Raw genomic sequence first — 24,160 nt, 5'->3', positions numbered from 1 at the left:
CCGCATCGGCAGGCGGACTCCCAACCACTGCACCACCAGGGAAGCCCAGGATCTACTCTCTTAACAACTTTCATTTATACCACACAGCAGTGTTAACTGTCATCGTCATGTTGTACATTACATCCCTAGTACTTATTTATCTTCTAACTGGAAGTTTGTGCCTTTTGACCACTTTCATCCAGTTCACCTTCATTCCTTATCAGATTTATGATGGGCAGATATTTTTTCCCATTCCATAGGTTGTCTTTTCATTTTGTTGGTCACTTCTTTCTCTGTGCGGAAGCTTTTTAGTTTGATGTCGTCCCATTTGTTTATTTGTTATTTTGTTGCTTGTGCTTTAGGTGTATCGTATCCAAAAAATCATTGCCAAGACCCATAATAAGGAGCTTTTTTTCCCCTGTTTTCTTCTAGAAATTTTATCGTTTTGGGTCTTATATTTAAGTCTTTAATCCATTTTGAGCTCATTTTTGTTAGTGGTGTAAGATAGGGGTCTTTACACATGAATATTCAATTTTCCCAGCACCATTTCTCGAAGAGACTGTTTTTTCTCCATTGAGTATTCTTGGCTCTCTTGTCAAATATGAGTTGACTGTATATGCATGGTCTTCCTGAAATTCTTATTTTATTCAGCATATAAAAGGATGAACTAGCTTCTTCAAAGAAACCTTTTGGAATCAATTTGTTTAGTTAATACACACACAACACACACACACACACCACACACACACCACACACACACACACACAACACACACATATGGCTGATTAACAATCAGTTGTAGTGTAAATAATTTGAGTTGACAACACTGAGAATGAAGTAGTTTTATTCAGTCAAATGTAGATCAAAAAATATCTTTCCAATAATAAATTATGTAGAATATTTACTATTCAGAGATGTCTTATTTACAGTTTAAGCTTCTTACTTTTATTCAATCTAGAGGTTATCAAAACTGGGAATATTATGAAGGCTAGTGTCAATAAATGGAAAAAAATGAAAAAAAATGGCATATCATTTAGAAATAATGGAGGTAAATACCGGAAGAAATCTCTAGAAGAGTTGAATGTAGCTTCTTGCGAAAAGCAGGACAGAAAGGTGGGGAGAACTCAGCCGAGGAACTAATCTGCTTCATCATAAATCCTTGTGGGTACTATTTGACTTAAGGAATGTACATGTACTATTTTGATAAACATAAAATTTGAATTTAGAAATTTTTTATTAGCTACAACATTCCCTGAAGTGTTTTACAGGAACAGTGGACTGAGAAGATAGCCACTGGCATTCCATGATCAAATAAGTTCCAGAAACACTTTACCCTGTATTTGCCTCATGGAACTTTGTAGTACATGTCAGTTTATTAAGGGTTGTGAGAATTCCTATAGTAGAGAAATTTGACTCAGCATTTCACAACTTACTTGCTTATAGAACCAATTCATTTCTAATACATATTAAAATTCTGTGACTTGATATTCTATATTACACCATTTGAAAAACTTTCAAAGACCCCAAATTAAACATTTTATTATGTGGTCCACAAGGGAAGAGTTTCTTAAAAATAAGCCTCTTTCCTCTTTAACAAGGGGCCGGCCCTACAAACTAAACTAATGATTTTTCTTTTCTTGCTCTGAAGAAGATAATGTGTAATACAAAGGTTGTGTGTGTGTGTGTGTGTGTGTGTGTGTGTGTATTACAGTGTACCCACTCTGTAGCTTTCCAGAAAATCTGGGTCAGACAACTAGATGGGGATGGAGAGAGTGGGAGAATGAAGGATAATTTCTCACACACCTCCAGTGCTAATCGTGTCTACGATAGGCTCCGCTGCACTTTCTCATTCTGCTCCCATCAGAGACTGGGGAGTGGGCAGGCAGCGGTTGTTGGAGCTGGGGAGGAGATTGAGTTACGTGAAATTATGTTACTGCTTAGGGGCCAGCATCAAGGCCAGGGTCGTCTTTTTTTTTGACTGTTGCATTGGAATAAGTGGACTCCGTCCCAGATGTTGGTATCAGTGCATCTGTAGTTGAGAATGGATATACGATATTTTGTCATATTTGATAGACGTTCCCGGCACAGAATAAATTCCTGCCTCCTGTGAAAAGAGGGATGTGACCCATCCCAACAGTAATGTGGCTTACTATGGCAGATTCTCAGTGTGGGCAGAGGGAAACATAGAGCTTTAGAACACTCCTAGGGGTGTATCTACCCTTGAAAAACATTTGAATAGACGATTTAACCTAAGTATTTCTGCATTGAAAAAGGACATCCTACTTTAGCTGGTTATCTAATGAAAGTGACATACAAGCAACTTTATAATTGTAGGGGGAAGATACCCATAAATAGCTTTTCTAATAACTCTTCTGCATGTAAAGTGATATTGCTATTACTGATAGCTTTTTTTTTTTTTTTTGTGGTACGCGGGCCTCTCACTGTTGTGGCCTCTCCCGTTGCGGAGCACAGGCTCCGGACGCGCAGGCTCAGCGGCCATGGCTCACGGGCCCAGCCTCTCCGTGGCATGTGGGATCTTCCCAGACCGGGGCATGAACCCGTGTCCCCTGCATCGGCAGGCGGACTCTAAACCACTGCGCCACCAGGGAAGCCCTACTGATAGCTTTTATGGACAAGAATAGACGCTGCCTTGATCAATAGTAAAACATGGTATAGTGCATGATATATGGCTGTAGGCAGAGACAAGTACTGGTACCAGTAGTTAGGTTGTCATATGGTTCAGAAGATGAGTTAGCCATACAAGTGTAACTCCTAGATGCCTTGCATAGGTTTTCATAACCAATAGGAAATACATTTTTCATCAAGTAAGAAGCGTTAATATTGGATATATGAGCCAAAATAAAGAACCTAAGACCATTTACATTGTCTAGCTAGCAGTTAGAGAAATAGACTTGAGATTCGGGAGTCAGCTAGCATTTGTAGTCATGGGTGTGGGGAGAAACAGATGATAAGTGTGTACATGATTTTATTTATTTTTAACTAATTTAGTTTGGTTGTTTGGCTGTGCTGGGTCTTAGTTGTGGTACGTGGGATCTAGTTCCCTGACCAGGGATCGAACCTGGGCCCCCCCTGCATTGGGAGCGTGGAGTCCTAGCTGCTGGACCGCCAGGGAAGTCCCTGTACATGATTTTTAAAAAGGATAATTTCAGACAATTATATTGAAGAAAATAAAACGGAATAACGTTATAGAGGTGGGGAGGGTTGCTTCACTGGGGTGAGCAGGGAAGGCCCTTCCTGGAGGACACGTGAGAGCTGAGACCTGAATAAGGAGGCAGCCACACGGGGATGGAGGATGACACCGTTCCAAGCAGAGGAGCAACAGATACGTTTAGAAGAATGAAGAAGTAGAGCTAAAAAGAAATTCAGCCTTCTAAATTTGTAATCTTTTCAGTACCACCATAATATTCCTTAGACTGATTATTGAGATTCTTCCATAATAATTTAGTTAAAGTTATATGTGAGTGATTTAATTAAAATATTTCTTACTTCCGGACTTTTGGATCCTTTGTTTTCCCGTTCAATATGCAGCATACCATCAGAATTTCTCTGAAAATAGCTACATCTTGAAGAACAGTGTGATTTTAGTATTTCAGCTTAATTATAAATGACTCATAATTTTAACACAGTCTTCCATTGGACTTGAAATCTGCTTTGGGGCATACTAAACTCTAGAAGCATTTTTCACTGATTCATTTAGACTTTGAAACTTAATTGTCATCTCTTAGAAACTCTCTCCTGTGAGTGGGGGGCACTGCTTCTGTTGATAAGATTCAGTGCCCAGGCATATTTTGAGAGAGTCATTATTCCTTTTGCTTTATGAATTACAGCTAATGCTAAGGAACTATGCTCTTCTTTGTGTTTGTGTTTTATTTTTATGTTAATGTGGACTGTAGACAGTTTAGAAAATCTTTAAAGCAAAGCATAACAGATTTATTTGAGATGTTATCTTTAGTAGTATTTGACCAGCTTATGTTCTAGAGAATAACCCACCAAACTCCTGAGCTTCAAGAACTGACTGTCCACTAGACAGGCTGTGGGCCACGGGTCTGAGCTGTTCTTCCATTTCAGAGTGTTGAGGATGGTGTGCCTGGGAGACTTGCCACAGGCCCGGCTTTGCTGAGAATAGAACAGAAGAAACCAGTGGCATTCTCCAAGGTGAACAACAGAGAAGGAGGTCCAACAGAGATAGGCAGAAAGGCAATAACTAGCTCCCGAGGTTCTGCATGGAGATCCATTTGGGTGCTGAATGGAAAGTAGATCAGGAGAGCTTTCCTTCGGGCAGTGCTTTTACAGAAAGGATCCTCCCAAGCTGGAATAACAGGGACCAGACTTACTCTCCCACCTGATGCAGCCGAAAAACAGACAAAATAAAGGAAATAACACTTTGGAAGACACTGGGCAAAGAAGAGAAGTGATCTCCTTGATCGATAGGAAACAGGTGGAACGAGGCCTGTGGTTTCCCCAGCATCCTGCCTTGAGCGTTTCCAGGCTCAGTGCAGGGAGGGGCCCAGGTAGAGCCTGGCAGACTCTCTGAACTGAAGAACAGCTGAGCGCCTGGGGACCCAAGGCAGCCAGAGTTCACAGGACACAGTACCAGGGAGAGAGGATACCGAAAATCTGCAGAAAGCTCCCCTGAATATTCAGCAGAGGACCGGTAATTCATGTGAGGAAACCACCTGAGGCAGGAGGAGGTATCATCAAAAAGGGTCAGTTAGCAGTGCCCGGCGCTCACATCCTCACACTGTGCCTGAGCCCAGCGGCCAGACTGAAAAAGCTTAGAGTTCCTGGGGTACCAGGCAGAGCACTCAGGAGCGTATCCTCCAGCAGGGGTACAGTTAGCCCTTGACTGAACCCTGTTCCAGACCTGCTTAACTAAGCATAAAACAAGCATCAAAAAGATCAAACTGTTTCCAAATAAATTAACTATCCCAGAACAAAGCTGAGGAATATTTGTAGAAATACAAAAATAACTAATAGCCAACGAGGTAGATCATTCTGACAGGTTGCTTGTGAATGGACAAGATGCATGGCACACTGAAGTTAAAATATTGTTCTAGAGAAAGATCGTATACAGGTTGTGTCATATTGAGACGTTCATGGAGACCAAATCCATGATGCACTTTAAATATTTAACCTGTATTTTTCTTCTTAGTCTTTAGGTAACTAAGCCCATTGACAAATCAGTCCTTATTTACCTGACCTCTTGAAACTGTCCTTTTTTTTACTTCTATAACACTCATATCCTAAATTTTCTTCTCTACTGTAGGTTAGTGTCTAGTTGCCATTGTAGATGCTTTAGTTCTGTTATTCTCTTGGGTTCTGTTCTTGGTTGTAGCCACCTCCCATTCTATGTATTAAAAAGATCTTGTTCTATAACACATGCCCCTCCACAGTACCTGTGTAAGGAGCAAATGACAGCAGGGACTTCTAAGATACAGTTTTATGAAAATTACCTCAAGCAGGTAGGCCAGCTCTCCCCCAGCGCCACCTTCATCCACTTTATACCCTCTTAACCACAAACTCACCAAGTGCATAAGGGTACACATTTTCATGACTGTAGAATGCTAAGAAGCAAAAGATTGGGTAATAGTGAATAGTAGCCGGTCTTTTGTGAAAGAGGTCTTGTAAGATCTTTCCTATGAACTTTCCTATCCATCAGCCATAACAAAGGGACACTCTTCTACTGTGTTCAATACAGAAAGTATTGCTGATCATACTTTTAAAAAAATTTCCCCTAAACATTTTCAAATACGAAGAAAAATGTGAGAGTTGATTTTGCACTTCACATTTTGAATGTGGTATTTTGCCATAGAGAATCATTGTGTAAGGTTTTTATCATGGATTTGTCCTGGGGAAGCAGTTTAGTGTTTAGAGAAAGTGTGCTTCCATCTGTGAGATGATTGTGTTTATGGAGACATTTATCCAGTGGTTCCAATCTATTAAATTTGCATCTGTGGGTCTGATTTAGTTGATTTCTATACATATACAGATTTAATATACTTCTTGCAACACTCCATAGATTTATTTATTAATGTGATGCTTTTTTTTTTTCCTGCCCTCATAACTCAACCCCTGTAGAGAAAATGATTAAATAGCAGTTTCGCCCTTTGGAAATACTAGATTTTTGAGTCTGGTGTTATTTGGTGAATGTTTAGTTTCAGGGTTGGTTATGCTAAATTTTGTGACGGTCTTTGCTGAATTGAGTAAAATTTAAAATATGGTAAAATCTGAAGGAAGGCATTTCAATTCTTTCTACTTATTTGATCTTCTGAAAATATTATTAAACTTTGAAAAAGAAGAGACTCAGATTTTTGAAATTGCAAGAGGCAAACACGGTGTTATCAGATGAGAGACTATGTGGTCAAACTTTTTTATAAAGAATAAAATCCTCCCTAGTCCTAGCAAAGGCTTCTTTGAAGAAGCAGCTATTCTTAGTCATTCTGCAGCCACAGTACTTGATAATCATGACTTGCTGCTGAGTGTCTGTTGTGTCTGACTCTGTGCACATGTGTGATCAGGGTGGATGAGACATGATCTCTGCACTTCAGGATCTCTGCAGTGTAATTGTAGAGATGATACCTGCATGGAGATCACTGCATTACAAGGCAGTGCACCAGGTGTTATAAAACTGATGGACCTGAGTGCTATAGGAGTTGAGGTAAGGGGAGATGGCCATTTGAGTGTGAAGGATATCTTCATGGAAAAGGTGAACTTGGATAAGAGTTTGGAGAGTAGCCAGAACTTAGACATTTGGTTAGCTGCGAGTATGACATAATAATGGTCAAGAGTGAAGCATCTGCCATGTTTTCAATCAGTGTTACCTGTCATCATCAGTTATACTTTCCCTCAAAACTCAGTTCAATCCTGGCTCCTCCAGGAAGCCTTTCCCAGCAACCCACAGTGTGTGAGTTGCTCCCTCCTCTGTATTCCTAGAAAATCCTCAGCATGGCTGGCATTATCAGAGCACTAATCTATGACATCAGTTTCTAACTGTTGCTTTACTTCTGTCTCTTCTCACTAAAGTTGCTTGAGGTTATGGAACGTGTATAACCCAACCTGAGCATTATTCCTACTGCTATTCCTAACATTATTCCTAGTGTCTAAGGCTCAGTACATTTTTTGTTGAATGAATGATCAAAGATTACATTCAGTATGAGAAAATGAATATTTATCCAAGACACGATATTTATCATCATGACAGTAGTGACGATGGGGAGAAATGGATGGATTCAGGATATGTTTTGAGATAGGATTAATAGGATATATTGATGGATTAGATGTGGCGAAGGAGGGAGATGGATAAACCAAAGCTTGAGGAACTTGGTAATGGAATGAGTTGAGATGAGAGAGACTGAAGGAAGAACAGGCTCTTTTTTTTTTTTTAATTTATTTACTTTATTTATTTTTGGCTGCCATTGGGTCTTTGTTGCTGCACACGGGCTTTCCCTAGTTGTGGCGAGTGGGGTCTACTCTTCGTTGTGGTGTACGGGCTTCTCATTGCGGTGGCTTCTCTTGTTGCAGAGCAGGGGCTCTAGGCGCGCGGGCTTCAGTAGTTGTGGTGCGCGGGCTCAGTAGTTGTGGCTCGCAGACTCTAGAGCACAGGCTCAGTAGTTGTGGCGCATGGACTTAGTTGCTCTGTGGCATGTGGGATCTTTCCAGACCAGGGTTCAAACCTGTGTCCCCTGCATTGGCAAATGGATTCTTAACCACTGTGCCACCAGAGAAGCCCGAACAGGCTCTTTTACAGGTATTGTTGGGAAGCCTGCTCCACTTTGAACAGAGCTCTCAAATAGGCAGTTGCATTTGCGTCTGGAGCTCAAAGAAGAGATCAAGACAGGAAGTATACAGGAAGTCAGTATGTGGATGGTATTTGAGGCTGCATAGCTGAATGAATTGCCTTGTGAGAGAATATAAGTTACGCAGAGGGCCCAGGACCAGGCTGGCAGAGCTCCAGCATCTAGTGGTCTGGAAGGGGTAGAGAAGTAGCAGAAGGAACTGAGGGAGAAGGAGAAAAACTAGAGAAAACTTTCTCAAGGAATCAAATTCTGCTGAGGGATTCGGATGAAAACTGAGAGGGAGCATTGCCTTCGGCAGCTTGGTGATTGCTGGTGACCCTCACTGTGCAGTGGTGGGGTCTGGAAGCCAAGCTGGAGTAGGTTCAGGACTGAACGGGCAGTGGGGGAGCTGAATCCCTGAGTGGGTTTCAGGCGATGGGAGTCATGTCTTTCAGCATCACCAGCCTTAGGTTTCCTACCTTTCAGATTATTTCATTAAGTTCCAAACTGAACTCATGCGCTGCCCTCCAAAATCTGCTCCTCTTCCTAAGTGTTCTGCTAACGAATTCCCTTTCCTTCCAGTGATCCAGACTAGAACTCTCACGGTTATGTACCTTGTGCCCATGTCATCAGTTGCCATGGTCTGTTGAGTCTTCTCCATGGCGTTTTTCAAATTGGACTCCCTCTCTTCATGGCCATTGCCACTTATGTTGCCCTTTCCAGGCACTAGTTGGCTCTTCTTCAAACTCTTCTAATGGTTTCCTGAGTGCTCCCTGCTTCATGCTCCCCCTCGTTAGTGCATCTGTCCATCACGGCTAGAATGTTCTTCGCAAAGCACAGATTTGCTCAAGTTTTTCTCCAGCTAAAAATAAAACCAAATCCTTTTAGCCTGGCACTCAGAATCCTCTACCTCTTTAGCCTCATCTCCCACTACTTTCTCTTCATTCAGCCTACTCTTCTGAATTGTTCTTTCCTAAAGATAACCCACACCGTTCAGCCTCCACGGCTTCACTTTCACCGTTACCTCTGCTTGATGTGCCTTTCCCTCCCTTCTCTTATATCTTCTGTATTTCCAGATGCTGTTACCTCTGACATTGTGGAGTTTGCCCTAAAAATTACAACACTTCAAGGCTTTCAGTGCTACTGATTTCCTTTATCAGTTCTTTAAAAGTTCCGTAGTACTGACTTTTAGCTTAAACCACCGTTATCTGTACCACCACTACCTCAGCCAGTCTTCTTTCTTAGGAATTGGGTACAGGAGTGGATTACTTCCTGAGAGGAAGTTTCTTGAACTGCCGTGGGTCATGACAGTCTGTAAGCAGAGGTGTCTAGGGAGAGCACCCGGCTCGCCTTTCCTCTTTTCTCATAGCAGCTTTCCGTTGCTTTGATGAAGCAGCCAGAAGGTTGGAAGGTGGGCATGGTAAGCTTCCCTTCCACGTGAAAGCTTCCCTCAATTGGGCAATGACTCGTTAATAAAGTAGACACTGGATTCTTCACTTTATGGTTTTTAGTATTCAGGGCGAGAGTAAGGGAAAAACAATGTCTGAAATCATTACTCCAAGTTTCACCTTTTTAAAACAGGAGGTGCTTTTTTGAAATTTTGTTTACTGCTGCATGTTCTAAAAGAAGGAAGGCAGACACTATCTAAAGACTGTAATCGGAGAGAAAAGAATTACTTCCTAAATACTGAACTGAGTGTTCCGTCATCTTGTCCACCCCTTGGTGGCCTTAGGGGATTGCTCACATGAGGGCATCAATAAGAAGTAGAGGAAAAAAAAAAGTAGATTGAAGGTATCTCTTCAGGATATTCTCTTACAATACATGTTGCCTTTCCGCCAGGGCTATTTCGGCTTTCATCCCGTTATTGGAGTGTAAAGTAGGTTTTAGGCATGTTTACTTTGTACCTAGTCTTTTAAGAATGCAGCTGGGCTATTGGCTCAAGGGAAACAATTGCACTCTTTTTTTTTAAAATGATAGGATTGAAAATAACATTCTTTTTTCTTAATGAACTGTGGTGCTGGGGCAATATTATCATGAGTTGGTATTTTTAGGAAAAAAAGAGGGGTGAGATGACCATCTGATTTAAGAACCTTCACTTGGCTGTTACAAGAATATTGGCTTTTCAGTGGCACCTTGCCAGTTCCACCAGCCAGCTGTTCATTGTAGTCAACTGTTTTGGAGCGTGACGGGTATTGTAATTAGCAATGTGGAATGCTGATTTGAGAATCTAAAATAGCTCTAGATTTTTAGTAAAACGTACATGCAAATAAAAGAAATATCTCATATTTTGAGTGGGATAACAAACCTTTACTAAATGAATTTGCCTCCTCAAAATTATTAGTACTGATAATGAGAAAAATATAATTACAAAATTATAAAGGAAAACCTGAAAAAAACTTGCTTTTGACTTCTTTGTCAAAAATGTTTTGTATTATGGGGACTTCCCTGGTGGCACAGTGGTTTAGAATCCACCTGCCAATGCAGGGGACACGGGTTCGAGCCCTAGTCCGGGAAGATTCCCACATGCCACGGAGCAACTAAGCCCGTGTGCCACAACTACTGAGCCTGCGCTCTAGAGCCTGCAAGCCATAACTGCTGAGCCTGCGTGCCACAATTACTGAAGCCCGCGTGCCTAGAGCCCATGCTGTGTAACAAGAGAAGCCACTGCAGTGAGAAGCCTGCACACCACAATGAAGAGTAACTCCCGCTCGACCCAGGTAGAGAAAGCTCATGCACAGCAACGAAGACCCAACACAGCCATAAATGAATGAATGAATGAATGAATGAATAAATAGATTTATTTTAAAATGTTTTGTTATATGATTGTTCATCTATCTTCCCTGGCTTTACACTTCCCCAGGAAACTTTGTGTTTCAGCATCGCTAATTGACACTGACAAAATTACAAACCAGAGGATTTCCTGGAGGCTTGGCCCTTTTGTGTCAGGATGACCTATGGATTTCAGTCCTTTGATATATGCTCCCCCCTTTCATTTAACAGGGGAAAACACTGCTCCTATTCTGGATGATTTTTAATTAAAGATTTAAAAAATCTGTTGTTTAGTATTTATCAGTGGAGGGAAAATTGTTAAGTGCTTTTATAAACTGATTCTTACATATACTAGATGGTTCCTAGCTGGCATTAAAATGCTGTATGTCTTCTTATAAGTATTTCAGTGTTTTAATAGTTTAAATTTTGGTAGAACTTTTTTGAGCCATTAATAGGGTAACAGCAGAAAAACTGAAAATAGTAGCTTTAGGCTAATTGTACTGGTAATTTCACTGAAGTATAATTGACACGTGAGCATCTAGAAATACCACTCTGGGCATTTGAAGTACTTAAAATTTTATAATCTAAGAGCAGTTTCCATTGGGAATAGATTAATAAATTTGTATCTTTTTTTTCCTACAGGAAGGAACTTGAAACCTTCAAAGGTAATTTTGTGTTTAATTCTTCACTTTAAAGTAGATGAGAGTTAATTGATGTCAGATGTTCTCTCTTGTTGATGATGAAAGAATGCATTCCTTTTTCTTTAAATCAGACAATTTACATCAGAAAAGTTTGCTTAATACTGTTTTCATAAATTTTATTTAATCACAGGTGGTTTTGATATTCTTTTTTAGCTGTAACACATGTACCAAGTGAGTTTCTGCTAATGACATTATAAGTAGTGTGTTAGGAGACACAGCGCTAACTTTGAGGTTGTTGAGAATCATAGTGTTTTGGGTTTTTTTTTTTAAACATTTACTTATTTATTATTTGGCTGTGCGGGGTCAGGTCTTAGTTGTGGCACACAGGATCTTGTGGACTCCTGTGCACACACAGCAGTATGTGGACTCTTAGTTGTGGCGTGTGGGATCTAGTTCCCTGACCAGGGATTGAACTCTGGCCCCCCGCATTGGGAGCACGGCGTCTTAGCCACGGGACCACCAGGGAAGTCCCAGAGAATCATAATTTAAAAAGATTCTGGTTTCTGTTGTGCTGAGCCTGGGCCACACGTAGAGGCTGTGGTGATAAAGGCAGAGAGGTGGCCCTGCAGTTGACCCAGAGTCACATGAACGTCCTGCGAGGTTTTCAGTGCTGGGTCATGCTCTGCCACCATCTTGTAACTTTGGATACATATCTTTATCTTTTTCAGGCTTAGTTTCTCAATCTGTAAAATTACAAGCTTTGATGAACTATATTCTGAGATACTAAAAGTGCCCAGCATTGCTTTTTAATTTTAGGGAACTGTTGCAGGTGGGCACTGAAGAATAATTCTTGGTCACGTTGACCCTTACTGGTTATGGGGAAACACTTGTGAAAAATAGGGAAAACCACAAACTTTCCAACAGCCGAAAGCCCTTCCAGTTTGCCACTTTTCAATTACTCATTAGCAATTGAGTAGTGAAATTTTTCTCAGAGAATTTCAGTAACCAAGAAGACTTTGAATTATTGCTTATTATGTTTCATATATAAGCTAGTATTGACTTTTAGAGTTACTGGTTAAAGATTTTCCATATATGATTTACAGTTGAATTGTTCACGTGTATGATTTATCTGGATGTGTTAGAGAAAATAAGTAACCCGCAAGGTAAAAGGTATAAAGGCTTATTCCTACTATGACTATAATCAGACAGACTTGTTTTGGCTGAGTTTCTATTTGACTGACTAGTTATAGTAAATGATTAAGTTCATGGCCAGTTTGTTGAGGGCCATGTTCAATGATAATGTGATGTATTATCATGGCTACATCCTTATTCTTAATCAATTTGTGAACCACAACTCATGTACATTATTTTTCCTCACTGGTTTAAAATAAGATTTGAAACCCTCATAAAATATTATTGTCCCTCTCCTTCTTTTCTTTTAGTCTGCTAGCATCTTATGTTAGGAGAAGAAAAAAAGCAACTTAATATTAAAAGACAGGCAGGAACACAGATTATGCAAAATGTCAACTTTGCTTGCATCTCATTACTGAGGCTTTTTTTTTTCTGTATGACAGTATTCACAGAAAAAGAGGAGACCAGCAGTTTGCAAAAGGTTAGATAGTGTTACATATTACCTGATAGAATAATTCAGTTTATGCTGAAATATCTTGTTTACACACACATCCCTAATTATGCACAATATTTAACAGCACATCCAACCCACCCACAGGCCAATTAAAGCTCTCAAATTTGAACAGACCCTAAACTGATTATTGTATCATATCTAGTGTTTTAAAGAACTAATATTCATTGAAAATTTTTTCCTCTTGTTATTTTTTGATTTTATTTTTTTATACAGCAGGTTCTTATTAGTCATCCATTTTATACACATCACTGTATACATGTCAATCCCAATTGCCCAGTTCATCACACCACCACCCCCACTCCCCCGTGGCTTTCCCCCCTTGGTGTCCATACGTTTGCTCTCTACATCTGTGTCTCAATTTCTACCCTGCAAACCGGTTCATCTGTACCATTTTTATACGTTCCACATATATGCGTTAATATGCGATACTTGTTTTTCTCTGTCCAACGTACTTCACTCTGTATGACAGTCTCTGGGTCCACCCACGTCTCTACAAATGACCCAGTTTTGTTCCTTTTTATGGCTGAGTAATATTCCATTGTATATATGTACCACATCTTCTTTATCCATTCATCTGTCGGTGGACATTTAGGTTGCTTCCATGACCTGGCAATTGTAAATATTCCTGCAATGAACATTGGGGTGCATGTCTCTTTTTGAATTATGGTTTTCTCAGGGTATATGCCCAGTAGTGGGATTGCTGGATCATATGGTAATTCTACTATTAGTTTTTTAAGGAACCTCCATACTGTTCTCCATAGTGGCTGTATCAATTTACATTCCCACCAACAGTGCAAGAGGGTTCCCTTTTCTCCACACCCTCTCCAGCATTTGTTGTTTGTAGATTTTCTGATGATGCCCATTCTAACTGGTGTGAGGTGATACCTCATTGTAGTTTTGATTTGCATTTCTCTAATTATGAGTGATGTTGAGCAACGTTTCATGTGCTTCTTGGCCATCTGTATGTCTTCTTTGGAGAAATGTCTATTTAGGTCTTCTGCCCATTTTTGGATTGGGTTGTTTGTTGTTTTTGATATTGAGCTGCATGAGTTGTTTATATATTTTGGAGATTAATCCTTTGTTGATTCATTTGCAAATATTTTCTCCCATTCTGAGGGTTGTCTTTTTGTCTTGTTTATGGTTTCCTTTGCTGTGCAAAAGCTTTGAAGTTTCATTAGATCCCATCTGTTTATTTTTGTTTTTATTTCCATTACTCTAGGAAGTGGGTCAAAAAAGATCTTGCTGTGATTTATGTCAAAGAGTGTTCTTCCTATGTTTTCCTCTAAGAGTTTTATAGTGTCCGGTATTATATTTAGGTCTCTAATCCATTTTGAGTTTATTTTTATGTATGGTGTTAGGCAGTGTTCTAATTTCATTCTTTTACATGAAGCTGTCCAGTTTTCCCAGCATCACTTATTGAGGAGACTGTCTTTTCTCCATTGTATATCCTTGCCTCCTTTGTCATAGATTAGTTGACCGTAGGTGTGTGGGTTCCTCTCTGGGCTTTCTGTCTTGTTCCATTAATCTATATTTCTGTTTTTGTGCCCATACTATATTGCCTTGATTACTGTAAGGTTGTAGTATAGTCTGAAGTCAGAGCGTCTGATTCCTCCAGCTCCGTTTTTTTCCCTCAAGACTGCTTTGGCTATTCAGGGTCTTTTATGTCTCTATACAAATTTTAAGATTGTTTTGTTCTAGTTCCGTTAAAAATGCCATAGGGGTTTCCCTGGTGGCGCAGTGGTTAAGAATCCACCTGCCAGTGCAGGGGACATGGGTTCGAGCCCTGGTCCAGGAAGATGCCACGTGCCGCGGAGCAACTAAACCTGTGCACCACGACTACTGAGCCTGTGCTCTAGAGCCCACGAGCCACAACTACTAAAGCCCGCACGCCTAGAGCCCATGCTCTGCAACAAGAGAAGCCACCGCAGTGAGAAGCCCGCTCACCGCAACCAGAGGAAGCCTGTGTACCGCAACGAAGACCCAGTGCAGCCAAAATAAATAAATAAATAAATTTTTAAAAATGCCATTGGTAGTTTGATAGGGATTGCATTGAATCTGTAGATTGCTTTGGGTAGTATAGTCATGTTCCAAATATTGATTCTTCCAATCCAAGAACATGGTCTATCTCTCCACCTTTTGGTATCATCTTTAATTTCTTTCATCATTGTCTTATAGTTTTCTGCATACAGGTCTTTTATTCTTTGCATATAGCTATTTTATTCTTTTTGTTGCAGTGGTAAATGAGAGTGTTTCCTTAATTTCTCTTTCAGGTGTTTCATCATTAGTGTATAGGAGTGCAAGAGATTTCTGTGCATTAATTTTGTATCCTGCAACTTCACCAAATTCATTGATTACCTCTAGTAGTTTTCTGGTGACATCTTTAGGATTCTCTATGTATAGTATCATGTCATCTGCAAACAGTGTCAGTTTTACTTCTTTTCCAATTTGTATTCTTTTTATTTCTTTTTCTTCTCTGATTGCCATGGCTAGGACTTCCAAAACTATGTTGCATAATAGTAGTGAGAGTGGACATCCTTATCTTGTTCCTAATCTTAGAGGAAATGCTTTCACTTTCTCACCATTGAGAATGATGTTTGCTGTGGGTTTGTCATATATGGCCTTTATTATGTTGAGGTAGGTTCCCTCTATGCCCACTTTCTGGAGACTTTTTATCATAAATGGGTGTTGAATTTGCTCAAAAGCTTTTTCTGCATCTATTGAGATGATCATATTGTTTTTCTTCTTGAATTTGTTAATATTGGTGTATCACATTGATTGATTTGCGTATATTGAAGAATTCTTGCATCCCTGGGATAAATCCCACTTGATCATGGTGTATGATCCTTTTAATGTGTTGTTGGATTCTGTTTGCTAGTATTTTGTTGAGAATTTTTGCATCTATATTCATCAGTGATATTGGTCTGTAATTTTCTTTTTTTGTAGTATCTTTGTCTGGTTTTAGTATCAGGGTGATGGTGGCCTCATAGAATGAGTTTGGGAGTGTTCCTTCCTCTGCAATTTTTTGGAAGCATTTGAGAAAGATGGGTGTTAGCTCTTCTCTAAATGTTTGATAGAATTCACCTGTGAAGCCATCTGGTCCTGGACTGTTGTTTGTTGGAAGATTTTTTTTTTTGTGGTACGCAGGCCTCTCACTGTTGTGGCCTCTCCCGTTGCGGAGCACAGGCTCCGGACGCGCAGGCTCAGCAGCCATGGCTCATGGGTCCAGGTGCTCCGCAGCATGTGGGATCTTCCTGGACCGGGGCACAAACCCGCGTCCCCTGCATCGGCAGGCAGACTCTCACCCACTGCACCACCAGGGAAGCCCTGTTGGAAGATTTTTAATCACACTTTCAATTTCATTACTTGTGATTGGTCTGTTCATATTTTCTGTTTCTTCCTGGTTCATTCTTGGAAGGTTATACCTTTCTAAGAATTTGTCCATTTCTTCCAGGCTATCCATTTTATTGGCATAGAGTTGCTTGTAGTAGTCTCTTAGGATGCTTCCTGTTTCTGTGGTGTCTGTTATAACTTCTCCTTTTTCATTTCTAATTTTATTGATTTGAGGAGTTTATTGATTTTATATTCTCAAAGAACCAGCTTTTAGTTTTATTGATCTTTGCTATTGTTCTGTTTCTATTTCGTTTATTTCTGCTCTGATCTTGATGATTTCTTGCCTTCTGCTAACTGTGGGTTTTGTTTGTTCTTCTTTCTCTAGCCCCTTTAGGTGTAAGGTTAGATTGTTTATTTGAGATTTTTCTTGTTTCTTGAGGTAGGCTTGTATAGCAATAAACTTCCCTCTTAGAACGGCTTTTGCTGCCTCCCATAGGTTTTGGATCATCGTGTTTTCATTGTCATTTGTCTCTAGGTATTTTTTGATTTCCTCTTTGATTTCTTCAGTGATCTCTTGGTTATTTAATAATGTATTGTTTAGCCTTCATGTTTTTGTGTTTTTTATGTTTTTTTCCATGTCATTGATTTCTAATCTCATAGTGTTGTGGTCAGAAAAGATGCTTGGTATGATTTCAATTTTCTTAAATTTACTAAGCCTTGATTTGTGACCCCAGATGTGATCTATCCTGGAGAATGTTCCATGTGCACTTGAGAAGAAAGTGTAATCTGTTTTTGGATGCAATGTCCATAAATATCAATTAAATCTATCTGTTCTGTTATGTCATTTAAAGCTTGTGTTTCCTTATTAGTTTTCTCTTTGTATAATCTGTCCATTGGTGTAAGTGAGGTGTTAAAGTCCCCCACTGTTATTGTTTTACTGTCACTTTCCTGTTTTATAGCTGTTAGCAGTTGCCTTATGTATTGAGGTGCTCCTATGTTGGGTGCATATATATTTATAATTGTTTTATCTTCTTCTTGGATTGATCCCTTGATCATTATGTAGTGTCCTTTCTTGTCTCTTGTAACATTCTTTATTTTAAAGTCTGTTTTATCTGATATGAGTATTGCTACTCCAGCTTTCTTTTGATTTCCATTTGCATGGAATATCTTTTTCCATCCCCTAACTTTCAGTCTGTATGTGTCCCTATGTCTGCAGTCAGACTCTTGTAGACAGCATATTATATGGGTCTTGTTTTTGTATCCATTCAAGCCTGTGTCTTTTGGTTGGAGCATTTAATCCGTTCACGTTTAAGGTAATTATTGATATGTATGTTCCTATTACCATTTTCTTAATTGTTTTGGGTTTGTTTTTGTAGGTCCTTTTCTTCTCTTGTGTTTCCCACTTAGAGAAGTTCCTTTAGCGTTTGTTGTAGAGCTGGTTGGTGGTGCTGAATTCTCTTAGCTTTTGCTTGTCTGTAAAGCTTTTGATTTCTCCATCAAATATGAATGAGATCCTTGCCAGGTAGAGTAATCTTGGTTGTAGATTCTTCCCTTTCATCACTTTAAGTATATCATGCCACTCCCTTCTGGCTTGTAGTTTCTGCTGAGAAATCAGCTGTTAACCTTATGGGAGTTCCCTTGTATGTTATTTGTTGTTCTTCCCTTGCTGCTTTCAATACTTTTTCTTTGTCTTTAATTTTTGCCAATTTGATTACTATGTGTCTCGGCGTGTTTCTCCTTGTGTTTATCCTGTATGGGACTCTCTGCACTTCCTGGACTTGGGTGGCTATTTCCTTTCCCATGTTAGGGAAGTTTTCGACTATAGTCTCTTCAAATATTTTCTCTGGTCCTTTCACTCTCTCTTCTCCTTCTGGGACCCCTATAATGCGAATGTTGTTGCGTTTAATGTTGTCCCAGAAGTTTCTTAAGCTGTCTTCATTTCTTTTCATTCTTTTTTCTTTATTCTGTTCTGCAGCAGTGAATTCCACCATTCTGTGTTCCAGGTCACTTATCCGTTCTTCTGCCTCAGTTATTCTGCTGTTGATTCCTTCTAGTGTATTTTTCATTTCAGTTATTGTATTGTTCATCTCTGTTTGTTCTTTAATTCTTCTAGGTCTTTGTTAAACATTTCTTGCATCTTCTCGATCTTTGCCTCCATTCTTTTTCCGAGGTCCTGAATCATCTTCACTATCATTATTCTGAATTCTTTTTCTGGAAGGTTGCCTATCTCTACTTCATTTAGTTGTTTTTCTGGGGTTTTATCTTGTTCCTTCATCTGGTACATAGCCCTCTGCCTTTTCATCTTGCCTGTCTTTCTGTGAATGTGGTTTTTGTTCCACAGGCTGCAGGATTGTAGTTCTTCTTGCTTCTGCTGTCTGCCCTCTGGTGGATGAGGCTATCTAAGAGGCTTAAGCAAGTTTCCTGATCGGAGGGACTGGTGGTGGGTAGAGCTAGGTGTTGCTCTGGTGGGCAGAGCTTAGTAAATCTTTAATCTGCTTGTCTGCTGATGGGTGGGGCTGGGTTCCCTTTCTGTTGGTTGGTTGGCCTAAGGCGACCCAACACTGGAGCCTACCCGGGTTGTTTGGTGAGGCTAATGGCAGACTCAGGGAGGGCTCACGCCAAGGAGTACCTCCCAGAACTTCCGCTGCCAGTGTCCTTGTCCTCACGGTGAGACACAGCCACCCCTGCCTCTGCAGGAGACCCTCCAACACTAGCAGGTAGGTCTGGTTCAGTCTCCTATGGGGTCACTGCTCCTTCCCCTGGGTTCCGATGCGCATGCTACTTTGTGTGTGCCCTCCAAGAGTGAAGTCTCTGTTTCCCCCAGTCCTGTTGAGTCCTGCAGTCAAATCCCGCTAGACTTCAAAGTCTGATTCTCTAGGAATGCCTCCTCCCGTTATCAGACCTGCGGGTTGGGAAGCCTGACATGGGGCTCAGAACCTTTACTCCAGTGGGTGTACTTCTGTGGTATAAGTGTTCTCCAGTTTGTGAGTCACTCACCAAGCAGTTATGGGATTTTCTTGTGATTGCGCCGCTCCTACCATCTCATTGTGGCTTCTCCTTTGTCTTTGGATGTGGGGTATCTTTTTTGGTGAGTTCCAGTGTCTTCCTGTCGATGATTGTTCAGCAGTTAGTTGTGATTCTGGTGTTCTCACGAGAGGGAATGAGAGCACATCCTTCTACTCTGCCATCTTGAACCAAGCTCTGCCTTTTGAGTGTTTTGCTAATATTTCAAAAGCGTGAATAGCATCTAACAAGAAAAGGAGAAATATAACTGCTCTTCCAAGACATTAGTGGAGGAAAAAAATTCATTCAAACATATTATAACAATTGCTTATTTTTTGAACATTGCTTTTGCCTTTCTTTTTCCTTTATATGTTGCAGGAAAACAAAAGGTTTTACTTCCTCCAATTGTTTTATTCTACTTGTAGTTATATTTAGAAGGTTCTTGCTAAGTTGGGGAAGAGCTAACTTTGGGGGACAAAAAGGGAAAATTAGTAACCCTCAAAGTTAGTAACGTAGAACAGTATGATCCACTGAGTTCTGGGTTCTTCCTTCTGTACTCCATTGAGGTTAATGAGTTAAGTTCACCTTGCACTTGTGAAATACTTAACAACTCTCTACAGCATTATTGCAACTAATTGTTTATTATTTGTTTTTTAAAATATTGGCAACAGGAAGGTTTTCTCTGTTCCCCCAAATACTGCATTCATTTAAACTCTTTAGTGATAGTCGCTTGAATATTATTACAATATAAAAAGGTGGGTAGGGGCTTCCTCCGCGTAACTAAAAAAAAAAAAAAAGAAAGGTGGGTAGGATCTTAAATGTCTTAATTTTTTTATTTTCAGCGGGGAAGGAAACCCATCATTGTAACTACATGTAGAGTAAGTAAGTTTTTCACAGTGCTTAAAGACATAGGAAATTGACCACAAATAGATGTGTCTGTTATTTAGGGATTTTCATCATTTTTCCAGTTTAATTTTTAAAATAGATTGTCATTTCATATATGAATCTTAATCACTCTTAAGTATAAGTCTAGAAATATCGTGGCACTGAAAAGAGTAGAGATGAGGACATCTAGGCTTGGTTACTGTTCTTATCTCCATAACATTCCCGACTTAACATGGCTTTAATATGCGAACTTGTTCTTTTTCTTTCACTTATGTGCCTTACCAAATTAACTGTCACTCTCCTTTTTCTCTGTAAAACACACTGACTGATACCACAGCGGGCTGAATGCTCGTGGCTGATAGGCTACTCGCCAGTACAACCAAATACTTTCATTTCTACCCAGAGTGAATTGTTTGTTCCCAAATTCATTTACCCTCGTTATTGTAATGTGCAGTGTTTTGGGTTTTTTTAAATTTTAGCTTTACTGGAGTATAGTTGACTTACAGTATTGTGTTTGTTTCTGGGGTATAGCAAGATAATTCAGTTTTACGCATACATATTTTCATTCATTTTTAGATTCTTTTCTCATGTAAGTTATCACAGAATATTGAGTAGAGTTCCCTGTGTTATACAGCAGGTCCTTGTTGGTCATCTATCTTATGTATAGTAGTGTGTGTATGTTCATCCCAAGCTCCTGATTTATCCCCCCTCCCCACCCCTCCATGTTTCCCCTTTGGTAACCATAAGTTTGTTTTCAATATCTGTAAGTCTGTTTTGTAAATGAGTTCATTTGTATCATTTTTAAAATTAGATTCCACATATGAGTGATATCATATGATATTTGTCTTTTTCTGTCTGACTTACTTTACTTAGTATGATAATCTCTAGATCCATCCATGTTGCTGCTAATGGCATTATTTCATTTTTTATGGCTGAGTAGTATTCCATCGTATAGATGTACCACATCTTTATCCATTCGTCTGTCCATGGGCATTTAGGTTGCTTCCATGACCTGGCTATTGTAAACAGTGCTGCAATGAACATTGGGATGCATGTGTCTTTTTGAATTATGGTTTTCTCTGGGTATATGCCCAGGAGTGAGATTGCTGGATCGTATGGTAGTTCTATTTTTAGTTTTTTAGGCAACCTCCATACTGTTTTCCATAGTGGTTGTACCAATTTACATTCCTACCAAGAGTGTAGGAGGGTTCCCTTTTCTCCACACTCTTAATATGCAGTTTAATTAAATATCAGATAAAATGATGAAACCTCATCATTAAGGAGAACTGTTTGTAAGAAAATTAAGTAGACTGCTTTGGAAGACTTAATATAGGTAAATAGCTTTTAAAAATTGCTACAAAATGTATAATTAGGAATTAGAAAAGACTTGGGGGAAAATAATAAATATTCTGAAAGGTTCTATGTACAGATTGCTTCACAGATCTTAAATTCCTGCTCTGATTTTAAAAATAAGCTGGAAATTTTACCCAGTGCAGTATAGGTGGCTTATACAAGGATTTTTTTCAACAAGTTGACCTATACCCAAAGAATTCAGGGGGAAAAGTATGGTTATATTTTAAATTAAAGTGGTTTTTAATGGATAGCTATATTAACTGCCTTTTGAAAAATTAAATGACCAACATGGGATCCAGTTGTATCATATAAGAGGACATCCAGTGTAATCTCCTCCTCAATACAGCATTACCCAACCATGTCAGAAATGTGACTGACAGTGTGAAAACATGCCAGGATTTAGGGGTTATCACTATCACAGTGGGTAGATCATCATGAGAGTATGTGGGGAAAGGCAGGTAAGACCAGCCTGATAGAGTGTGATCACATTTAAGGCTTAACTCTGGGAAGTGGAGCCAATGAAGGAGACAGGGCCAGAGTGGTCATTGAAACTGGAGGAAGACCAAGACAATTCAGTGACAGGAAGTCCAGAGAGGAGAAAGTTTAAACTAGAAGTGGTTATCAGTGCTATAAGTAATGCAAAAAAGTTGAGCAGAATGGGGATGAATAGACAACTGGTGACCTGACAGAGCTGTTTGTAAAGGGAGAATCCAGATTGTAAATCAGAAGTACACAAGAAATTAGGAAAGAGATGAAAAGGTCACTTGAGATAGAATCAGGATCAAGGTCAGGGGAGAAGGTGAAGTTGAAGATGTTAAGGAGTTGATTAAGATCTAGAGAAGATGGGAAAAAAGATCCAGATAGATTATCCTTGTAGAGGATCTAGGACATCTCTTTCTCTGAGACCTTAGAGGAGGAAAGGCTGGCAGGTAATACAGGAAAAAGAATCTGTGTATGGAGGTAGTCTGAATTTGCAAGGCTAGGCTCAGAAGTAGAAATATAAACCAAAGCAAATATGCTTTGGTTAACACAAAGCTGGGAGTTAAAGAGTATATATGGTGGATCAGCAGATCATGGTAATCTTGGGTGCTAATGAGATCATGATTAAAATGATTGGCCATGGAATTCAGCCCAGAAAGGAGAGGCCTGATGAGACCAGTAAAATAAGCCAGATACAAGGTACTGGGCATGGCGTACGCCCTAAAGGTAAAAAACACTTTGGTTGTTGAGGTGGATCTTGTGGTCAAAGAAGGAATTTCAGTTTGAGATCTTTGAGGTGGAACAGTTCCCAGTGATAATCATGGCTAAATTTGTGTTAAAAAGAAGAAATAAAATTAACGAGATTGTCTGAATTGGAGAATTCTGAGACCATTAGGAGGCTCACTTATTTGGATGACTTGGGTATGGATTACGTGTACTGTTGGCTTGGCAGCCGTAGCATGTCACAAATTTGGATTTAATAGATAGATGGTAAACTTGGGTAGAATGTGTTGGTTCAACTCAAAGAGTTAGCTTAACATGTAAGACAAAACTCTTCAGCTGCCATTTGGTAATATTTAGGTAATGGAGACTCAGGTTGGGTAAGACAGCTGTCCTCTGTCCTCTGTCCTCAAGGAGCTAAAAGCACTGTGGCAAAGCTTATAGGATAGAAAGGCAAATATATAATTTTAATATAATGTAAAAAGTATTAAAATAAAAATAAGCACACTAAGGCAGGAGTAATGAACTATTTAGAGAGAGGCACTTGAGTGCTGACCTGGAAGAAAAGGGTAATAAAGGACATTCCAGGAAGAAGAAAGAACAATTGCAAAAATGCAGAGATGTTTATTTTATTTCAAGAATACAGGTTAAGGGGGAGACCTTCATGATGGTGGAGGAGTAAGACGTGGAGATCACCTGCCTCCCCACAAATACATCAAAAATATATCTACATGTGGAACAACTCATACAGAACACCTACTGAATGCTGGCAGAAGAACTCAGACTTCACAAAAGACAACAGAGGGTAACCTAACATGCAGAGGTGGGACCAAATCCAAAGCTGAACCCTGGGAGCTGTGCGAACAAAGAAGAGAAAGGGAAATCTCTCCCAGCAGCCTCAGGAGCAGCAGATTAAATCTCCACAATCAACTTGATGTACCCTGCCTCTGTGGAATACCTGAATAGAGAATGACTCAACCCAAAATTGAGGTGGCGGACTTTGGGAGCAACTGTAGACTTGGGTTTCCTTTCTGCATCTAATTTGTTTCTGGCTTTATGTTTATCTCAGTTTAGTATTTAGAGCTTATTATCATTGGTAGATTTGTTTATTGATTTGGTTGCTCTCTTCCTTTTTATATATATATATATATATTTATTTATTTATTTATTTCCTTTATCTCTTTTTGTGATTGTGTATATGTATGCTTTGTGTGACTTTTGTCTGTGTAGGTTTGCTTTTCCCATTTGTCCTAAGGTTCTGTCTGTCTGGGGTTTTTTTGGTTTCTTTTTTTGGCTTTTTAGTAGAGTTTTTAGTACTTGTTATCATTGGTGGACTTGTTTATTGGTTTGGTTGTTCTTTCTTTTTTTTTATTACTTTTTAAAATTTTAATAATATATTTTTTAATAACTATTTTTTTTTCTTTTTCTTATTTTATTTTATTTTTCTCCCTTTTCTTCTGAGCCGTGTGGCTGACAGGGTCTTAGTGCTCCGGCCAGGTGTCAGGCCTGAGCCTCTGAGGTGGGAGAGCCGAGTTCAGGACACTGGTCCACCAGAGACC

General features: G+C 39.6%; 1 protein-coding gene across 1 annotated transcript in view; it reads left to right on the top strand.

Moving 5' to 3' along the window:
• Positions 1 to 24,160, top strand: part of DTNBP1 (dystrobrevin binding protein 1) — a 105,836-nt gene that overhangs the window by 29,772 nt on the left and 51,904 nt on the right. Inside the window, exon 6 of the mRNA XM_024764246.1 lies at positions 11,187 to 11,209. Coding sequence (XP_024620014.1) covers positions 11,187 to 11,209 — 23 coding nt within the window. The remainder of the gene's footprint in view (positions 1 to 11,186; positions 11,210 to 24,160) is intronic.

The sequence above is a fragment of the Neophocaena asiaeorientalis genome, unplaced genomic scaffold, assembly GCF_003031525.2.
Source record: "Neophocaena asiaeorientalis asiaeorientalis breed wild unplaced genomic scaffold, Neophocaena_asiaeorientalis_V1.1 scaffold427, whole genome shotgun sequence".
In the NCBI taxonomy this organism is placed as follows: Eukaryota; Metazoa; Chordata; class Mammalia; order Artiodactyla; family Phocoenidae; genus Neophocaena; species Neophocaena asiaeorientalis.
The sequence above is the reverse complement of the archived record's forward strand: the minus strand, read 5'-3'. Positions and strand labels throughout refer to the sequence as shown.